At 46.0% G+C, this 17059-nt stretch overlaps 1 protein-coding gene across 3 annotated transcripts in view; it reads left to right on the top strand.

The window, feature by feature from the left end:
- CLEC16A (C-type lectin domain containing 16A) overlaps positions 1-17059 on the top strand; it is a 98258-nt gene that overhangs the window by 70569 nt on the left and 10630 nt on the right. For all 3 annotated transcript variants that reach the window (XR_013833139.1, XM_079953710.1, XM_079953711.1), the window contains exon 22: positions 12148-12288. Coding sequence is in view for 2 of the 3 variants with exons in the window: in XM_079953710.1 (XP_079809836.1) it covers positions 12148-12288 (141 nt within the window). In the remaining variant the exon portion in view is untranslated. The remainder of the gene's footprint in view (positions 1-12147; positions 12289-17059) is intronic.

The raw sequence follows: 17059 nt of genomic DNA, 5'->3' as shown, positions 1-17059 counted from the left end.
TTCCTGGGCTGGCTGACCACCAGCAGCCCTGCTTCCCTCTTGGGTGCTCAAAAGCATGAGGCCTTCAACTTAGTAGGTAGCATGTGTGCATAGCTGTCAACTTACAGATTGGAAAATAAGGGACCAGCAGCTTCAAAAATAAGGGATCAGCAGCCAAAATAAGGGATTTTAGTCAACCAGCAGCCAAATGAAGCCTCAAGTGGTGGTTCCCATAGCGCAGCAACCCGGCAAAGGGGATGCAGCAAGGAAAACCACTGTCACCTCTCCGCTGGGAAGCACTGAGCAAAGGCGAGTTCTCAGGCAATGCTTTAGCCATAAGGTCCCAGGACGGGTTGCAGTATAATCATAGATATTTTAGAAAGTAGAACAGATAACAATGATAAAGAATAAGCAAAACGGTTCCACAGAACAGAAATAAGGTGGGTGCTAAAGATGCACACCTCCCTAGGTAGCTCAGTTGGTTAGAGCGTGGTGCGGATAACGCCAAGGCTGCAGTTTTGATCCCTGTACGAGACAGCTGCATATTCCTGCATCACAGGGAGTTGGACTAGATCAGGGGTCTGCAACCTTTAAGACAAAAAGAGCCACTTGGACCCATTTCTGAAGAAAAAAAACATGGGAGCCGCAAAACCACTGCTACATTTAAAGCATGCGCGCCGCTGCCCTCCGATCTGACAGCGGGCGGGAAGGTGACGTCGGGACGGTGCGTGACTAACGCACTCACCGCCCCCATGCGACGTCACAGCCAGTACAGCACCCGCCACAGTGGGGAGTGTTGGGGCGCACAATGCGCCTCCTCCCCTCGCTAGTATCCGCCCCGGAGCCGCGGCAAAGGTGTAAAAGAGCCACATGCAGCTCCGGAGCCGCGGGTTGCAGACCCCTGGACTAGATGATCCTCAGGGTCCCTTCCAACTCTACAATTCTACAGTTCCAAGTATCAGGAGCCAGGGCAAAGAGGTGTGTCACTGTGAGCACCTTGAACTGGGTCTAGAAACAAACTGGCAACCAGTTAAGTGTGGGCAGGAGAGCTTGGGGCAGTTTGTGGGCGAGTAACTTGAGTAGACTTATCATTTAGCAAACCTGCTTTGTTCTCCCTTAGTCAAGCTCTGCTTCTGTGTCCAAAATAGATTCTCAATAGCCTCAAGCGAGGGAGAAGCAGAACAGCCTCTTCCTGTGACTCTGGCAGTATAGCATTTTTAGGCTTACCTCTGAGCATATTTGGCGTTCTTCAGTTGTCTGATGATGATGATGATGATGATGATTTAATCTACCCTTCTCGCCAGCCTGCTCCGCCTGATCTCGTGGCCTCTTGAAGCAACATGGTGATTTCCCCCATATCGACCCATATCTATCTTTCTGTCAGCCACCGTGAACTAATGTACACTGATGCTTTTTGTGCTCCCAAGGTCTTCCTAAACTACATGTTTGTTTGACTGCTTCAGAGAAACTGTGGTTTTTAAAAGGATGGTATTTTCTGGCAGGCCCAGGTGCTGTTTCCTGTTGCCAATATTTTTTAATAAAATAATAATAATAGATTTTGCATCTCTCTTCAAGTAATGATGGCAAAGTTTCCATTGACCCATCATTTCTGAAATACCCCCTTCTTCAGTCACAACTCACTGTGAATAAGGATTGAGGATCTTAAATCTAGGGAGGGTCGTCCTCCAGGTAGGGCTGGGGGAGGGCCTTTGCCAGTTAGTGCAGACAATACTGGGCAAGATGGACCCAGTGGTTTCCCCACTTGTTCTTGCAGGGGTTCAAGTTTGTCTTCTAATTTCTCCAGAGATGCCTGTTGTCTTGTGCAGGGTTGTAAGGCAGTAGCAATTTCTGTCCTGTCTTGTCCTCAGTTCATTTCTGTTTCTGTTCTGCTTCCACCAAAACCTACGTCATTTGTCTCGCTATGCAAAGATTTACATACAGTGGTACCTCGGGTTAAGTACTTAATTCGTTCCAGAGGTCCGTTCTTAACCTGAAACTGTTCTTAACCTTAGCACCACTTTAGCTAATGGGGCCTCCTGCTGCCGCCGCACCACCGGAGCAAGATTCTGTTCTTATCCTGAAGCAAAGTTCTTAACCCGAGGTACTATTTCTAGGTTAGCGGAGTCTGTAACCTGAAGCGTATGTAACCTGAGGTACCACTGTAATTAATTTTGATGCGTTTAAGTGGAAGGGACATGTCAAAAACTCATGCAGAAAATAAGCATGCAATTACGCAGGGAAACATAAAGCGAAAATCAAGTATGGTCAAAATACATTGAATTTAATGTCAGGTGGGATTGCCGAAGTATTTTTTTTTCTTGCCCCCACCCCCGCAACAGCACATAAACCTGAATGCACCTAAGTTAAATGCACGGAAGTTGCAGGCTTACTGTAACATAAATATTTACCATAATTATTTTACCATACTTATTTTAGTTTGCAGACTAAACTCCCTGCCCGGACAATAGCAAATGCCACTTGTATTTTCTTGCATGATTGCCATTCCTGACCTTGCACAAACATACAAATTGCGGGAATTTCCATTTGCGACGGAATTTCCCAAGATTCTTAATCTTAGGTCAGGGTCAGTGGGTGCTTGCGTTACGGAAAGGCCTCCCATTTACTTTCTCATTCTTCCTCAAACTTGATGCCACCTTGCACATTTGTACAGGGGTCAGAGCTGAGTGGCAGAGCAAATCTTTTGCATGCAGAAGCCCTGGCATCTCCAGTTGTTCTTCCATCCTTTCTTTTTTAAAGGATCCAGTAGCAGGGGGATGGAGTGGGAAAACTTTTGCTGGAGCTACTGCCAGTTAGTGAGATCATTAAGCAACCCAAACAATTCTTGTGTGCCCTAAGTATTGGGCAGCTGCAGCAGTGGGCTAAATGCCTCTGGCTGAGTGGTAAAGCACCCATGCAGAAGGTTCCAAACTATTGGGCTTCATGGCTTAAAAAAAGGGCCTCAGGTAGCAGATCATGGGAGAGACCTTCCCCTGCCCCGAGAACAACCCACCCGCCTTCCCCAAAGAGCCACTGTCAGTCAGAATACAGTGGTGCCTCGCAAGACGAAATTAATCCGTTCCGTGAGGCTCTTCATATAGTGGTTTTTTCGTCTTGCGAAGCTAGCCCATTGACAGCTTAGCGGATTAGCGCTATTAGCGGTTTAGCGGCTTTTAGCGATCAGCTGTTAAGCGGCTTATCAGCGGATCAGCTAATAAGCGGCTTAGCGGCTTAGGAAAAGGGGGGGGGAAGGGGGAAAAACCCGCAGGAACTCGCAAGACATTTTCGTCTTGCGAAGCAAGCCCATAGGGAAATTCGTTTTGCGAAGCGCCTCCAAAACGGAAAACCCTTTTGTCTAGCGGGTTTTCCGTCTTGCGAAGCGTTCGTCTTGCGGGGCACCACTGTAGACAGCACTGGTTTGATTAAATACGAGGGACCTTCAGGTGTCCATGTGCCGTTCCCTGTGAAGGAAAATAAGCGTTTGTTCTGTTGAACAAATATTATTGAACGAATCTCCCCTCCAGTAGTTTTGATTTGTGTTAGGCAACTCTCTCCCATGATCCTTCTGGTGACAGCGTTTTCGGTTTCATGCATTTCATGTGTCTTGCTATTTTCCATTTCTTTATTGCTTTTATGGCTCATAACTGGGGATGTGCAGGCAGATGTAGAAGATGATCATGGCTACAAAAATCAAGGATTGATTACAGTGGTACCTCAGGTTACATATGCCTCATGTTACATACGCTTCAGGTTACAGACTCCGCTAACCCAGAAATAGTACCTCGGGTTAAGAACTTTGCTTCAGGATGAGAACAGAAATTATGCAGCGGAGGCACAGCGGCAGGAGGAGGCCCCATTAGCTAAAGTGGTGCTTCAGGTTAAAAACAGTTTCAGGTTAAGAACGGACCTCCGGAACGAATTAAGTACTTAACCCGAGGTACCACTGTACTTAGCCCGAGGTACCATTGTACTGAACTTGTCGGGGGGAGGTAAGCCTGTTTCTTGTGCCAAATTTTCATGGGGAGGATGTCAGTGTAATAATAATAATAATAATAATAATAATAATAATAATAATAATAATTTATTTATACCCCGCCCATCTGGCTGGGCTTCCCCAGCCACTCTGGGCGGCTTCCAAAAAAATATATTAAAATACTGTAATACATCAAACATTAAAAACTTCCCTAAACAGGGCTGCCTTCAGATGTCTTCTAAAAGTCTGGTAGTTGTTATTCTCTTTGACATCTGGTGGGAGGGCATTCCACAGGGCGGGTGCCACTACCGAGAAGGGCCTCTGCCTGGTTCCCTGTAACTTGGCTTCTCGCAGTGAGGGAACCGCCAGAAGGCCCTCGGTGCTGGACCTCAGTGTCCGGGTAGGACGATGGGGGTGGAGACGCTCCTTCAGATATACTGGACCGAGGCCGTATCTTAAAATAATATATGGCTAGGAGTATTTAAGGATAAACTGGGTGCTCAAACACTGTATTGCTTTAAACTGCCCCCTGCCCTCTTCAAACTCTTTTTATAAAGACTCATAGACAAGCCTTCCCCAAGCTGGTGTCCTCCCAGATGCTACAACTCCCACCAGCCCTAGTGCGACCTGTCATCTGGGAAGATGGGAGTTGTAGACCAAAACATATGGAGGGCACCAGGTTGGGAAGGCTGTTGTAAATCATGGGTGGCAGAGGCTGGAAAACGTGTGTGGCACCACCATGGCACTACGCCTGGCTGTGGCGTAGAGTCAGTTCCCATAAGTATGCCTGCCTGTCCAGCTCATTAGACTGCAATCCAGTTGCATCACGTTCAGGGGTAACATTCCAGAGGCAGCTCATATTTGCAAAAGTCGCATATAGCCCCAAATGACTTTTTTTATTTAAACCAGGCTACTAGCTGGCATGGGGTGGGGGGAGGCCCTCCCCATGTCTCTGCTGCCTTGCCTCACTTCTCCACCAGCAGGAGGAGAGAAGAGGGATGGAGGCAAGCAGAGAGAGTTGCAGGCAGAAGAAAAAGGCTGAAATTGATGTGGAACAGAGCTGCAGCCAAGCACCAGCTAAATTTGTATGGAATGCGACTTGAGTGTAGAGAATTGCATTGTGATGCCCTCCAAGGTGGCACTTTTGCATTTGACACACTTCCTATAAATGTTGGTCACCGCTGCCCTAAGTCCTGAAAACATCACCTTGCAGGCAAACGCTGAACCCCAACAACTTCCTCGCAAGCTCACTGAGCCTTTTCCCTCACCTCCTGTGCAGCCTTCGTCTCCTATGCTTCTTCTGGCGGTGGTGGCACTTGCCTCCCAGCTTTGACTGCCTACAGACCGAACCTGCAAGCTTGTGAGCTTCATGTTATCCTCACTTGTTCTCTGACATTGTGCTCTGTTTTATTGCCTTTCCCAACATCTAAACTTGGCATTCATTGAGATGTTCGGTATTGACTGAGATGCGGCTTGTATGTAGGTTTGCTTGAAACAAGAGATGTTTGGAAAGCCCCTGGCTGGTTATTATATCACATGCAAGGTGAAATGAGGCACCATAAAATATATACTGAGCTTGTCGCTTCCTCTTAGATAAGAATTAGCTGTGACTTCATCCTAAAGGAGGAAGGCTTTTGTGGAATTCAGAACCGAGCACTGCCGTGCCCAAGGACAAAAATTCCCTCCTGCATCTCTTTTTGTCACTTTCTGGGTCAGCCACACCTGCTGTAGATGAGTGTTTTGCACTTTTGCAGAACTGTGAAACCAGGCAAAGTTTGGTTCCTTTGAAAATCTCTCGGAAATTTAATCCATTTCTGAATATGTAAAGTAGTAAGGAAGTATTTAATTGCAACTCTCTGATTCCTCTTCCTCTCCCCCACCCTACCCAATTATGTGGTCTTTTAAAGCTCCTTTTCTCAGCCCATTTGTCGTGAGTCCTGGGATTCAGGCCATACCCAAAAACAAATACATATTTTCTTAAGAAAAAGAACAAGCGCCACTGTCTTTAACTGCACCGCAGAGTTTATTCCAATCTGGGATAGTTTAGAGTCTGGGTTGGCTTTCGTAAACCACCAGGCGCCATTGAGCATATCCTCTGAGTTAATATACCTCTACAATGGTTTTGGCTTTTTTATAAAAAGAAGAAGAAGAAAGAAAGAAAGCATTTTTTTGCAAGTTGTTGATATATGAATAAACAATGCCTTAATAGGGAGCAGATTCGCCAGTGTCTGCCTAGTCCACAACCCTGGAGCCATGACACTTCATTGTAAAGCATTCCTGGATGGGTTGGGCAGGATTCAGAGAACCAGGGAAGCACTTCTTGTGATCCCTGAACAATCATATTCTGTGCAACACCAAACACGTGGTGTAGGTCTGGATCTCTGAAATGGTTGGTTTTCTCATGGTTTTTATCTAAAAACATCTGCCGTGAAACCTTTCATGTGAAGTCACTGGAGCAGAAGGGACCTTCTTGATCATGCTTTAGCATCTCCCATGCTCAGTTCGTGCTTGCAGGTTTGGCATTTACCAACTTGTAAAGCCCTGCTTTACTTTTAGCTATGCATACTTAAGAACGTGAGAGCCTCTTGGATCAGGTCAAAGACCCACCTAGCATCCTGCTCTCACAGGGGCCAGCCATTGCCTCTGGGAAGCCCAGGAGCAGAATCTGAGCTTAATAGCACTCTCCCCAATCCCCCCCCCATTGATAATTTTATCCTCTGTGAAGAGGTACTTTCTTTTGTCTGTCCCGATTCTTCTAGCATTCAGCAGGTATCCATGAGATCTAGAGTTCTATGAGAGGGAGAAGAGCCTTTCTCACTGCACTTTTCTCCATACCATGCATAGTAAGAAAACACCCTTCTCCTAATTTGAATCAAAGTGCTCTTAAGAAGGACCTAAAACTTGTTCCTGGCTCTATTGCCTAGGCCACTGGCATGACGAGGGCATGTCAAAGGGTGGCCACACTGGCTGGCTGCCCTGCAGCTGCCAGATTTTTTCTGTCTAATGAAGACTTAGCAAAGCTTGAACATATGTATTCTGCAAGATAGCGCTGGGGCTAAGTGGGAAGTGAAGGGTCAAAATAATCTATTGTATAAGGTAGCTTCCTATGTGCTTATGTGTGTGTGTTTTAAAACCCAAAGTGGCATCACACTAACACAAGTTGTTGAATTGACTGGCTGAAGATATCTTGCTGGCTGTGACGACAAATCTAATCCTTTCCACCCGCTTGTTCATTTCCGTGTGGCGTTTTGTAGAATGCTTTGCAGGAAGTAGATTGTGTCCGTTGGTCCCACCTCTCCACCTCTTCCATTCTGCCAACCCCAGTTGCTATCATTATTGCTATTAATGACCGTAGTGCTTTGCAAACTGCAAGGGGGCAGGTCCCGGCTGCAAGGAGCTGGCAATCTAAAGACTGCTCAACTCTGTCGCTTATGTTAATGGCTCCAGGAAGGGGGGGGGGAGTGTGATGGCAGTAAACCAACAGACTCCTGCTGCTCCTCACTACCTCCCGGTGGTCCCTGAAAGAGCTGGTGTTCTCAATTCCTTGAAGTATTCCAAAGCTAGCGGAGCAAGGACTGCCCTACAGTTCATGCCCATGTTGCTGGCAGGGCATCTGCATCTCAGTCTACAAAGGACGGGGGATATCCCTTGGCGCAGATTCCTCGTAGAGCAGCTGTAAGCTATGGAGGAAGTGGACACTGAGTCACAAATCTGGATGAGGCGTGTTGTGCTCCTCTTCTCCCCACCCACCCCCTCTTATGAAAATAGCAACTTGACATGCTTTGTAGAAGCCCTCTCTGACCTGCTGCCCTCCAGATGTTCGGGACTATAACTCCCATAAGCCCCAGCCAGTGCAGTCTTGCCCATGTGCTTTTCAGGCATGTGTTCATAGTCCTATGACCTACAAACATGTTTAAAAAGCAGCAGCAGCAGCTGACATTCCCAGGAACCTGAGTCCTGTACCCTGCTGTTCTCTGGAATCAAAGGAGTTGCACAAGCTCGGTCATCTCATCATATTTCCTGGTCATTTTGGCTCCGGGCAGCTAATCATTGTTAAGCTACTCCTGTGTCATTCCTTTGGGACTCTTCAGGGGGTTCAGCAAGCTGCATTCAGCAGGATACACCTGTAACTTACCTGAATGCACAACACTGCCTTGTAGGGAGGCAAATCACTTTTTATTGTATTTAGCCATAAGCAAGGGGCAGGCTAGGGGCTGAATGTGGCCCTGCAAGGATTCCTCTCTCCCCGGGCCATGCCCCTTCCTGGCCCTGCTGCATGCTCCCCTGGACTGTGTTTGCCTGTGGGAATGCATCCTTTAATTGTGATAATGCCTCTTCCTTACCTGGATGGAGGACAGAGAGGGCCTGTGTGTGTTTTCCATGGCTGGAATGCAATCCACAGTGCAAGAACCGCTTCTGTTGCTGCACTCACCTTTGCATCTAGTTGCACCCTCTTTTGTCTTCAGCCCCACTCACCACTGGCATGCAGCTCCCAGAAGTCTGCCCATAAGGGAACGTGACCCTTGGTCTTAACAATGTTCCCCTTCCTCTGCTGTAGGTCCCCAGTGGGTGGTGGTGCCTATTGGGACTGGGAGGTGGGAGCCCAACAGTAGGTGGCGCCAGAGCCGATGGCAGACAAAGCCAGCTCATTCTAGTTCTGCCCCCATCCTCCTCCTCCCTGCTAAGTTCTATATACATGGGTATGAAAGAGGAGGAAGCTGGCAGGCGGGGACTTGCTAAGGATGATGGGGCAGTGCCCCATTTGCCTGAATGGAATAGCCAGAACCTGCATAGGCTATTTTGGTGAAACACTGGTCCTAGTGAATGCTGGAAGTCACTAAGGGTGCCAATGAAGCAAAACATTATCTTACACCAAGTCCAGACTCTCGGTCTATTCAGCCCAGTTACTACAGGGTCGCAGGCAGAGGGAGGCCACGTTTTCCATCACCAGCTGCTCCTCATCCTTTTCAACCTGAGATGCTTCCGTGAATGGAATCTGGGGCCTTCATGCAGAGCTCTGAGCTGCCAAGATATTCAGAGTGCATTTTGGGAGCTCCCACAACTAGCCACAGTTGGGAGGCACAATGCAGGGTTGGAAACTTCCCCAACTGAACAGGTGTCAATTTGGGACTCCAGCAGAGCACTGGATGATGATGATGATGAAGAAGAAGAGTTTGGACTTGATATCCCACCTTTCACTCCCCTTAAGGAGTCTCAAACATTCATTCTTGTGAGAGAAGAAGAAGAGTTTGGATTTGATATCCCGCTTTATCACTACCTGAAGGAGTCTCAAAGCGGCTAACATTCTCCTTTCCCTTTCTCCCCCACAACAAACACTCTGTGAGGTGAGTGGGGCTGAGAGACTTCAGAGAAGTGTGACTAGCCCAAGGTCACCCAACAGCTGCATGTGGAGGAGCCGGGAAGCGAACCCGGTTCACCAGATTACGAGTCCACTGCTCTTAGCAACTACACCACACTGGTTGCTTTCATATCCCATAGCCCCACCCAAGGAGCTGAGTTGGAATATATAGTTCTCCCATTTCATAAAGTGAAATGTGCTTTGTAAAAATAAATTTCCTTCATTTCCCGCCCCCAGCCCCCGTTCAGTGTTAAGTGGCAGGGGTGGCACTGTTTCTTAAAGGACCATCTCTCATCTTTTTAAAAAAGGAAAAGGAAGAAGGTCATGTTGCTAAAAGTATGCGCCTCAAGTGTACACCTAAAGAAACATAAAAGTGTGAATGCAGCTTACATCTCTTTCCACACACGATTGACTGGTGTCCCCTGCCAAGGACATACTGGTGGGTGAGCCAGGCTTTACTGCTGTGTAATGTGTGGAATGGATTTAAATGTGGCAGCCACTGAGGTTTCACAGCTAGGCTGCCCAACTCCAACCTTTGGGCATTCCTCCAACCTTTGGGCATTCCTCCTGTTTGCTTGTACCTCTTCCTGGTTGGTAGGCTCAGGGATGAATGAGCAGCTTTCGTACCCAAGAATGGGAGCTTCCACTTGCTTCAATTGAAGGCTGTAGTTTGGGAAAGAACCAGGCAGCTCCAGAGTCTTCAAGCTCTGCTCAAGGGAATCCTGGAATTCCTTGGAAATTTTCTCATGTCAATCTGCATAATGGGTTCTTTCGGCGCTGTTTCCATTTATCACTCTTCATTTTCCTGTTTAACGTGATCAACAAGTTTGTTCGAGGAAAATAAAATGGGGAGTCACAAACTTAAATAAGCTACAAATACTGTTTATTCAGGCATTTGATGACTGAAGGACACTGTTCCTGGCAACCCTGAGATCACTGGCTCAGAGAATGATTCTAACTGCTTTTAGAATGCTTTTTAAAAGTGTTTTGTGATTAAAGCGTTTGCCCCTCGCCTGCCTGGGCTTCTCTGAGAGGAAGGGCAGGATATCAGTTGAATAAACAAGAAATAAATGAAATTACTTTGAAATCCAATAAATCTGTGGCACCTTTCCCCTTTCTCAGCAAGGGGAGGGGGGTTTCTGCTGATCCAGACATCCCTCTTTGCTTTTGTGGAGGAGGTTAAGAAGGCAGAACAATAGCTTGAAGTGCCACAGGGAATGGGATTTACAATATCTGTGGCTTTGCTTCTGTGGAGGAAGGGAACTGTAGCACAGTGGATAGGAGAATCATAGAATCATAGAATAGAATCATAGAGTTGGAAGAGACCACAAGGGCCATCAAGTCCAACCCCCTGCCAAGCAGGAAACACCATCAGAGCACTCCTGACATATGGTTGTCAAGCCTCTGCTTAAAGACCTCCAAAGAAGGAGACTCCACCACACTCCTTGGCAGCAAATTCCACTGTCGAACAGCTCTTACTTGTCAGGAAGTTCTTCCTAATGTTTAGGTGGAATCTTTTTTCTTGTAGTTTGGAACCATTGCTCCGTGTCCGCTTCTCTGGAGCAGCAGAAAACAACCTTTCTCCCTCCTCTATGTGACATCCTTTTATATATTTGAACATGGCTATCATATCACCCCTTTACCTCCTCTTCTCCAGGCTAAACATGCCCAGCTCCCTTAGCCGTTCCTCATAAGGCATCGTTTCCTGGCCTTTGACCATTTTGGTTGCCCTCCTCTGGACACATTCCAGTTTGTCAGTGTCCTCCTTGAACTGTGGTGCCCAGAACTGGGCACAGTACTCCAGGTGAGGTCTGACCAGAGCAGAATACAGTGGCACTATTACTTCCCAAAGCAGAGAGCATCTGCTTTGCATGCAGGTGTCCGTTCAACCCCCCAGCATCTCCAGGTAGGGCTGGTGAAGATTCCCTGCCTGAAGCTCTGGAGAAATGGTCCAGCTCAGGGTCGGGTAGCTCCCTGTTTTCCTCTCAGTTCATGAGGGCTAAGGAGCATTGTGTTTCATGAACTAGTGTACCCTGCAGGGCTAGTGAGAGCACTTTGGAGATAAGAGACGGGAAGCACAAGTGAATGGGGTTTGTCTCCGTCTTCTGCAAAATGTAGAGGGTTCCGTGTCAGATGATGATACGGAAAGGGTTTTCCTGGAGGGAGAAAAAACCCCGATTTACTAAATCAGTGTTGTGAGCTTTCAGCCTTTTCTCTGCGAAAATCATTGTTTCCCTGTTTCTTTAGTATATTAGATTCATTTCATGGAGGAAGAGGAGAGATCTCTCCACATTTGTTAATTGTGACTTCTCTGTAGAACCTCCAGATTCAGAGACAGTCTGCCTCTTGGCTACCAGTTGCTGGAGAGCAATGGCAGGAGAGGTGTGTTAGCCTCAAGCTTCCTAGAGGCATCTGGTTGGCCAGGACAGGCAACAGGGTGCTGGAACTTTTTGTTCTGCTCAAGCTGCAGGGCTCCTGAATGAAACCTTCATGTCCAGTGGGTGCATACAACAGGGGGTATTCTCTTTCCTTCCCTGTCCTGCTTTCTGGCTTCCTAGAGGCCTTTGGTTATCCACTGCAGGGAGCAGGATGATGACACTAGATGGACCACTGGGCTCTTCAGATGTATCCCTTAATTTACCTAACAAAGCACTGAACCTCATGCAACATTTCATGGCTTTCTCTTGTTCCTGTTGGCCAGTGTAGCTTAGTTTTTCTCATTCCAGCTGATGGCATCTGTCCACAATACGTCCATTGTCCCTATCCTTCTGTGAGGAAGTGCTTTTGCATTTCTGGCCAGCTTCCCTCTGTGTAAACTCTTGCTTTCCCTCCCTTGCAGGTTTTGCCGTAGCCCAGTGCATCAACCAGCACAACCCCTCGCCGCTTTCATCTCCATCCCCTTCGTCCAGCGGAAGCACTGGGCGCTGTGATTCTGCCACCAGCTCTACATCGATTCCTTCCATGGTCCAGAGCCCGTCAGGTATTGAAGCTCCTGTAGGCTGTTTTATAGACTCTGCAGGGTTTTTAAAGATACTTCCTAATCTTAATATTTTATCTCCTGTTCGTTAAACTTGTTTTGGAAAGGGCACCCGGGGTGGGGGGTTCAAGTGAGTCTATACAAAACTGGGGGACAAATTATACGAGATTTTGTTTTTCCCAGTTGTGGCTTCAGTCCTGCAAGTCAGGCAGGTGGGTGAGCTCGGCAGACCATTCCGCATCACTGTCTTGGTTCAAATTCTATGAGAGAACAATATTGCTTGCTGCAGGATCCTGCGTTAAAACGCTTTGTGCTAATGCTTAACTTCTTCGCCTGCTGGAGCTCAGACCATTCCAGAATCCACACTCCCTGACTAAAAATCCTATTCCTACGATCCCAGATAACTTAAGATCTGGCACGGCTGCTCAGCAGTAAGACAAAGGCGCTCTGCACATGCTTAAAGGCACTGTGTGTCATTTCACACATTCCTCGGCACTGAGAACAAGTTGGACTCCTGGTTCAAATTTAAGTCAAATTTGAATTTCAAATTTAATAATAAGCTCTCCCAAAAAAAAAAAAAATCAAGTGATCTCTCTGTCCTTTGGCACTTGTGTTTATATCCTGGTTCTTTATTTCCATTGAAATGATCTGACTGCTTAATCTAAATGTGTGTGTATGGGAGAGAAAACTAAATTTCAAGGTCATCTTTTAAGGAATGTTCATGGTGCCAAACAAGATGCCCACCCTAGATGTAGTTCAGGGATGGAGAACCTCCAAATGATGTTGAACTGCAGCTCCCATCATCCCTCACCATTGTTCATGTTGGCTGGGGCTAATGAAGTCCAGAAATACCTTGTGGTGGGGGACAGGTTCCCCATCCTTGCTTTTTAAGGAATTGGGCGTTGTTGGCTACCAGGAACAACTGCAAAATATTGCTTCATTCCTCATATCTGGTAACCTTTGCATTTTGTGTATGTAGTTTTAACAGCCTGATCCTGCTGTATAAATTTTGAATTGTACTCTCCTCCTTTTTCCTTCTTTTCCCCTCCCACGAGTAACTTATTTTGCAAGGATGCTTTTTTTTTTTGCAGAAAACCTCCACAGGCAACTTGTCTGTGCCATAGTGACCTTAAACTCAGCACACCTGTATTTCATTGCTATCATAAACTCTGGAAATGTACAGGCTTGTTAAAAGCAAATGCTGGCCTGCCTTCATACAAATGCATTTGCTGACAGGCTATTGATCTTCTGTAGAGGTTTCCAAGGAAGAAGAATGAGGTGATTGTGTGTGTTTTTTCCAGCCCTAGATACTTTTGCCTTTGCGCAGAAGTTCCTCCTCCCACCCCAGCTTTATTCTCCCCACCCACACTTGATAGACGGCACTGATTTGGACTGCCGGTGGGGTGTTTGCTCCGCCACATGTTTAGCCTAGTTGTGTGGGTCTGAATTAAATTAAAGCTCCAAAATGGGAGTGGAGTCAGCTGTTCCTTGTTAAAATCTATTTCCAGCAATTACTGGCAGCTCTGTGTGACATTAGCAGTCTTTAAACACGCGGCTAAATCCTAAAAAGCGGAGTAGGTGTAGCATCATTGGGAAATGAAAGCTCTGCCTTCTGAGGGAGGGTTTTATTAAAGAACTTGTATTCCTTGGAAAACCACACACTTCACAACGAGGAGTTAACTTTCCAAGCTGGGCCCTTGCCGTGATGGATATGAGCTGCTCAGACAATCAACCTGTTTCTTCTTCTTCTTCTTGGTTCGAGGTCACAAATACTGATCCGCAGTATCTATCTAGTGTCCCTCCGCCCCTTGGCTGCATCGTGGCAACTTTCATCCCGACTATATTTTATTTCATTATGTCAGGATTTTTTATTAACTTATGTTATCTGTTCCACTGAGAAGCAAGGGGCCTTATTTGTAGAGTGTGGCCACACCTCCACAGTTTCACTTAAAAATGTGAAATCTGGTTCTGCTCTAATCACCTGGAACCTAAACTAACGCTGAAGGCAGCAATGCACCCTTTAATATTACAAAACCTGGTTGAAAGCAGACTGCTGTATTAGAGAGGGGGAATAAAACCCATGGAGCTGAGAAGCACGGTTTGTACTATGAAGTTAAGGCTGTTACAGTTCTACTTTATCAATGCTTTGATTTATTTTAGGAACAAAGGTTTTTCTACTCCAGAAGTAATTGTTTCTTATTTATTTCTTTATACAAATATTTATCTACCGCTATTCATAACAATTGAAACTTTTAAATAACACATAAAACAATATGATAGAGAATATTTAAAAGTTACAGTCAGAAATCAGCTAACCATTGTGGAAAGATGCATTCTTCATTGGCTGCATAATAAGCATGTAAGGTTTTCAGCAGGTGTTTAAAAGCTGAAACAGAAGACACACTAAGGACTCCATTTCTTGTTGTCATTAAATGAGCCTTGCCAACTCTGGAAGCAACCAGTGATGTTAGCTAACTTTAGAAGCTTTTGTCTTGGGAAGTGAGGAAAGTCCCTTCTCAGTGCAAGGATGCCAGCTGCAAACCTTAAGCAGGTGTGTGTGTGTTTTTATGAGCACTTTCATTCAGATCAAAGCACGTTCCCCAAACTACTTTTGCCATCAACGCATTTCACAATCTGGGAGCCGCTGTGCAGTCCCTTGGTTGCTAAATTAGAGAAATGGCTTTGTCTGTGGGTTAAGCAATCCTTCCTCCCCCTTGCCCGCAGCACTGTCATTGACTGTGCCTCATGCAAAAGGCACAGATGAGGTAAAGCTTTCGCGTTACTTCTGACGGCAGTCGGGAGCTTGCCCAACTCATTAAATAAGCAGCCTGCAGTAATTCTGACGGGTTCTTATGTCATCCCAAAGCTTACTAAGAGCTCTTCTACACTAAATTTGACCCCTCACCTTTCCACCTTTCACCAGAAGCATTGTCCTCCAGAATCCTCCCAGCTCATCCTGCGCAATAGACGCCAAAGAACTGTTGCTAAAATGTTCAAATTAGTTGCATTCTTTGTTTCATCAGTACAGCAATATCTTCCTCCCTTTCTGCCTTCATGCCTTCCTTCCTTTGACCTTTTGGGGTAACATGCTGTAAGTGTTATCCATAGCTTGCATCCATGATTCAGATAAGGAGCTCAGGAAAGGGCTAGGGCGCTGTTTTTCCTTCTTCTTTTAGGGTGAAAAGTTGGTGTTTTAGGAACTTCACAGGGCATTTTACACACACACACACACACCCTTTAAAATGCATGTGGTTTTCTTCTAAGCTTCTTGCCTGTTTAAAAGGGACAGCACAGAGGAAGGCTGAGAGAGTTGTCCAATGTCATGTTTGGGGTGTTGTCTGAAACTTCACCTTTCTGCCCTCGTCTGGATTGCCCAGGGCAGGCTGGTCGCCTGTCTTGCTTCTGAGCCCCGCAGCTTCTGAACAATGCAGTCCCTAGGGTAGTGGTTCTCAAACTTTTCCCCCCCTGAGCCACACTTTCAGAATAAAAACTTGCTTGCACCAGACTGTTTTTTTTATTTATAAGGAATACATCGGAAAATGAAAAGAAACAACTCCTAGCAGTGCTTGATTTATAACACAGAACACAACTACTTTATAGTATGATCGTGGGACATCCATAAAGTTTAAAACAATGAAGCTACAGAAGAACATGGAGCATTCCCAAAATATAATTATAAATGGGCCTCTTACATATGTACCTTAAGTATGCATATAAACTCAGTGAGATGTATGAGCTTGCTTTTGCTGGGTAATCTCATTTATATTAGGTTTAATTTGAGACAAACAAGCTCTCATCTCCTCATCAACACAAAGAAGCCTGTCTCTTCTCTGACCTTTCATATTGAAAAACCCTGTTCACAACAGCATGTCTTGGAGAACTGCAGGAAGAATAGCCAGCACTCTTGAATACTGTTTCTGGTTGTATATCCAAATTATTTGGATACCATACCATACTGCACTGAAATGTTTAAATGTTTCTTTGATCGCCCTTGAATCTTCCTGCCACACTCTTTGAGAACCTCTGCCCTGGGGTACATGAGATGAGAATTCTGGACTGAAAAGGCACAGAGGGAGAGGATCATATTAGAGCTCTGCTGAAAATTTCTCAGCCGTGAGAAAAGAAATTGCATTGCAAAACATGTCAAAGGGGAGATAAAGAAATTGGTGAAATTCTGAAGGGTGTGTGTGCCTGGTTTACATCACGCTCGCCTGCCTTTTGAGGCGGCTGAAGGGTGCTTGAGAGTGCCTTTTCTTTCCTCCATCTCACTGAGTGGTCTGTGCTCCTGGAGAATATTGCCAGAAGGAAACTCCTTCCACAATACTTTTTTCAGGCAGCCTGGGGAGGTGGCAGTGTGTTGGAAAAATGTTTCCTGGAAAGGGGGAAAAAAAGAAACACGGCACCCTCTGCCACCTTGCTGCAACATAGTAAGCTCAAATCCCAGCACCCACCGAAATTCTGAAGTGTCCTGAGAATGAAGACTTTAAAAAAAGATTGTCTAGGCTTTAGGCTGTCATTAATTTATTAGTTGTTTTTTTAATCTACAATTTACCATATGGTCCCAGGGTGGGTTTTATAAAGTTTGTATGCTGCTGGTTTTAACTGCTCTCCACAATACGCATAGTGTTGTTTTAATGTGATATTATTGTGAGCTGACTTAGGCTGCCTTTGGAGAGGAGAGACAGGTAATAAATTTGGGGGGAAAGATAATTTTAAAAAATCGTATCTACTTAGATCCCCTCCCACGTTGTTTCTGGTTAAGACAAACCATTAT

Source organism: Podarcis cretensis (genome assembly GCF_951804945.1).
Source record: "Podarcis cretensis genome assembly, chromosome: 14".
Lineage (NCBI taxonomy): Eukaryota > Metazoa > Chordata > Lepidosauria > Squamata > Lacertidae > Podarcis > Podarcis cretensis.
The sequence above is the reverse complement of the archived record's forward strand: the minus strand, read 5'-3'. Positions and strand labels throughout refer to the sequence as shown.